The sequence below is a fragment of the Benincasa hispida genome, chromosome 7 (genome assembly GCF_027475165.1).
Source record: "Benincasa hispida cultivar pf3 chromosome 7, pf3_genome.v1.1, whole genome shotgun sequence".
Lineage (NCBI taxonomy): Eukaryota > Viridiplantae > Streptophyta > Magnoliopsida > Cucurbitales > Cucurbitaceae > Benincasa > Benincasa hispida.
The window spans coordinates 39031202-39034368 of record NC_143484.1 but is presented as its reverse complement, the minus strand read 5'-3'; the positions used below and the strand labels follow the sequence as shown (position 1 = coordinate 39034368).

At 36.9% G+C, this 3167-nt stretch overlaps 1 protein-coding gene across 1 annotated transcript; it reads left to right on the top strand.

Annotated features, from left to right (window-relative positions):
• The first annotated feature begins 307 nt into the window (after positions 1-307).
• On the top strand, positions 308-2836 carry LOC120081525 (annexin-like protein RJ4). The gene is made up of 6 exons (XM_039036483.2): positions 308-413; positions 529-674; positions 877-1095; positions 1654-1866; positions 2059-2151; positions 2445-2836. The coding sequence occupies exons 1-6, from the start codon at positions 338-340 to the stop codon at positions 2652-2654; spliced, it is 957 nt and encodes a 318-aa protein (XP_038892411.1). The 5' UTR covers positions 308-337; the 3' UTR covers positions 2655-2836.
• Positions 2837-3167: the final 331 nt, after the last annotated feature.

Genomic DNA, 3167 nt, shown 5'->3' with positions numbered 1-3167 from the left:
GTTACTTTTTACCATTTTCCAATTATCATTATACATCAGTGGTGTTTGCAATTTACCAAAAAAATAAAATAAATAATACTAATAATACTAATAATAAAAAAAAGGTAAAAATAAAAAATAAAAATACACGGTTGATCCTACATCAGTGGGGAGCCACCGTTGTAGGCCACGTCGAGCAATCTGCGGTGGAGGCGTCGATTTCAAGACGAGAGCTGGTAAAATTCAAAGAGAAGTTTAGCATTTTCAGTATTTAAAGGAGAGGGTAGAGACAGAGGGAGAGCATTCCGCAGCATAATCAGCACATCCCAACTCATAAATCCTTCCAAACTTTGAAGTTATGGCGACCCTTCTTGTTCCTCATGATGTTCCTCCCCCTAATGTTGATGCAGAAGCCATTAAAGCCGCTTTCCGAGGTCGTTCCATCCATCCATCATTCATACTCATCCGCGTTTTGTTTTGTTCTGATCGGATCATGTTTAGCTTTGCGAATCTTTTGATGATTCTGAATCTCTTTTTCTCTCTCTCTAGGGTGGGGGACTGATGAGAAGGCCATCATTGCCGTGCTGGGCTACAGAAATGCAGGTCAGAGGAGGCAAATCAGGATTGCTTATGAGCAGCTTTTCGAAGAGGATCTTGTTAAGCGCTTTGAATCTGAGCTCTCTGGCCACCTCGAGGTTCGTCTTCATCATATTTTTGTTCATTGCTCTTTAATCTTCATCGATCGTCGTCTTTATCATCAGTGTCAAATACGTCTCTCTTGTTCGCGATCATCGAAACCATTGATTATCTTCCCTGTTTTTAAAGAAGATCGACCGATTTTCTTGTTTATAAGATTTTTGTGGAATATGAGAGTTTGATTGTTTGTTGTGGAAACAGAGAGCTGTATACCGATGGATACTAGATCCAGAGGACAGAGACGCTGTGTTGGCGCACGTAGCCCTAAGGAAGCCCACTGAAGATTTTGCAGTGCTGGTTGAATTTTCTTGCATTTACTCTCCTGAAGAGTTCTTGGCGGTCAGAAGGGCGTATCAACACCGGTACAAGCGATCGTTAGAGGAAGATGTTGCCGCCAACACTCACGATGATTTTCGCAAGGTCCGTAACTTGTCCCTTATCCATTTTATTAACTCGATTATCCATTGATCATGATTTCCTTTGTTGATCGTCTGTATTTGGATCGCTGAACTTAAGGTCACAGATCAACTTTTCAATCTTGGGGATTCAGATCGCTATATAGTTATTTCCGAGAACAAAGAACTTCTCATCTTATTAATTTATTTTACCTGAAACAGTATTCCAAGAGAGAGGATCTTCCTTTCCATTATTATATAGATTCAGTCCCACGTTCTGAATTGAGAAGAAATTCTAATCAGGGGCAAACCCCATTATTGAAAATATAATTTTTTTTTTTAAAAAAAAACAAAAGTTAAAGATCTGATCTGATGTATTGGGGGAATTTGAAGTTGGAAGAGGCTAAAATGAAATGATGGAACTTGATTACAGAGATTCTACTAACAACAAGACTTTAAATGGTTAATGATATAAGTTAAGGGAATATCAGGTTGAATAGAATGATATGAACAGATTTAACTCAAGAATGAAGATAATAGATTTTGTGAATTGTTGATGATGATTTATGATTAATTGGTGCAGCTGTTGGTGGGATTAGTGAGTGCATATCGTTACAATGGTGAGGAGATAGATGCAAGACTAGCCAAAACAGAAGCTGAGATACTTGAGCGTGCAGTTAAAGACAAAACCTTCAATCATGAAGATGTTATAAGGATCCTAACCACAAGGAGTAAGGCACAGCTGATTGCAACTTTCAATCACTACAAAGATGCTAATGGTATTTCTATCTCTAAGGTATAAAGCTGAGAGTAAAGATACTAGATTACACTTAATATTAATGTTGAATCATATTGCTTTTGAGACATTAAGAGATAGTTCACCACATTTTGATATTGCTTATTAATTTACCTTGAGAGTTTAGAACAAAACATCTTTGAAGCTGGACTGTGTTGACGTTTAAGTTGGTATCCCCTTTTCCTGTTGCAGCAATTGGGCCAAGACCGTGCTGCCAACGAGTTCACAGAAGCACTTAAAACTGTGATTCGTTGCATCAATGACCCTGTCAAATACTATGAGAAGGTGATGAATGAAACTCTTATCAAAGCAGATTATGTTCTTCATTCATGTGCATGTTTTAATGTGTTTCTCTATTCCAATGCTTGCATTGAAATCTTCACTGAAGAGCTTAAAAAACCTTCCACCTCTTGATGGTGAAGCTATGCAAATCATTTCAACATTCCCATATTGCATGATTACTCTGAACTCTATTTGTCTAATATTCTAAGAGAAGCTGAGATCAATAGTTTAATAATATTAGAACGGTTCGGAGAAGATCGATATTTGTTTTGAAAAAAAAAAAAAATTGGTTACAGGTGGTGCGAAATGCAATCAAGAAGGTTGGGAAGAGCGACGAGGATGCACTGACTCGAGTGGTGGTGACGAGAGCGGAGAAAGACTTGAGGCAGATAAAGGAGGCTTATCACAAGAGAAACAGTGTTACCCTTGATGATGCTGTATCGAAGGAGACCTCTGGCGACTACAAGCACTTCATCCTTGCTCTTCTGGGTAATCAAGCTGAGTGAAAACTCTGCTTCTTGAATCCATAATAATATATATATTACCTATGAGTGTTTTAATCGGCTAGTAAGTAGTTGCTTTGTTAAATAATAAGCTGTTTTGTGTCCTGAGATTTGTGTTTGTTGAAGAATGCTTGGTTTTGTAATGAGGACATATTTATATTAATTAAGCTGCGTGGTGTTCTAAATTTCTCTGTTGTTGACCTCTCCCCTGTTTTTCCCCTGTTTTCATTTACATCTCTCTTCATTTATTTGATTATATGTTTCTTCTTCTACTAAAAATATATGATATTGGGTGCCAAATCTGGTGAACGAAAGACTTATCAAACGAATTTGAAATTTTATACTTCAAGTAAATATCTCATTTCACCCTCAGTCGATATTAATGAATATTCACATAAGCCAAGAAACTTATAAATTAGTCGGCTAAATTACAAAAATTATTTCCTAACTTTGCTATTGTTTAAAAGTCCAATATTTCTCAGAGTTTTGAACTAATTTCAATACCGGATTCTTTTA

What these genes read in the sequence shown, in the direction of transcription:
- LOC120081525 (XM_039036483.2), top strand. Translation starts at nt 338, where the DNA reads ATGGCGACCCTTCTTGTTCCTCATGATGTTCCTCCCCCTAATGTTGAT. An exon ending in AGCTCTCTGGCCACCTCGAG is followed by an intron (nt 675 to 876) that starts GTTCGTCTTCAT and finishes TTGTGGAAACAG; the next exon opens with AGAGCTGTATACCGATGGAT. An exon ending in ATGGTATTTCTATCTCTAAG is followed by an intron (nt 1,867 to 2,058) that starts GTATAAAGCTGA and finishes TTCCTGTTGCAG; the next exon opens with CAATTGGGCCAAGACCGTGC.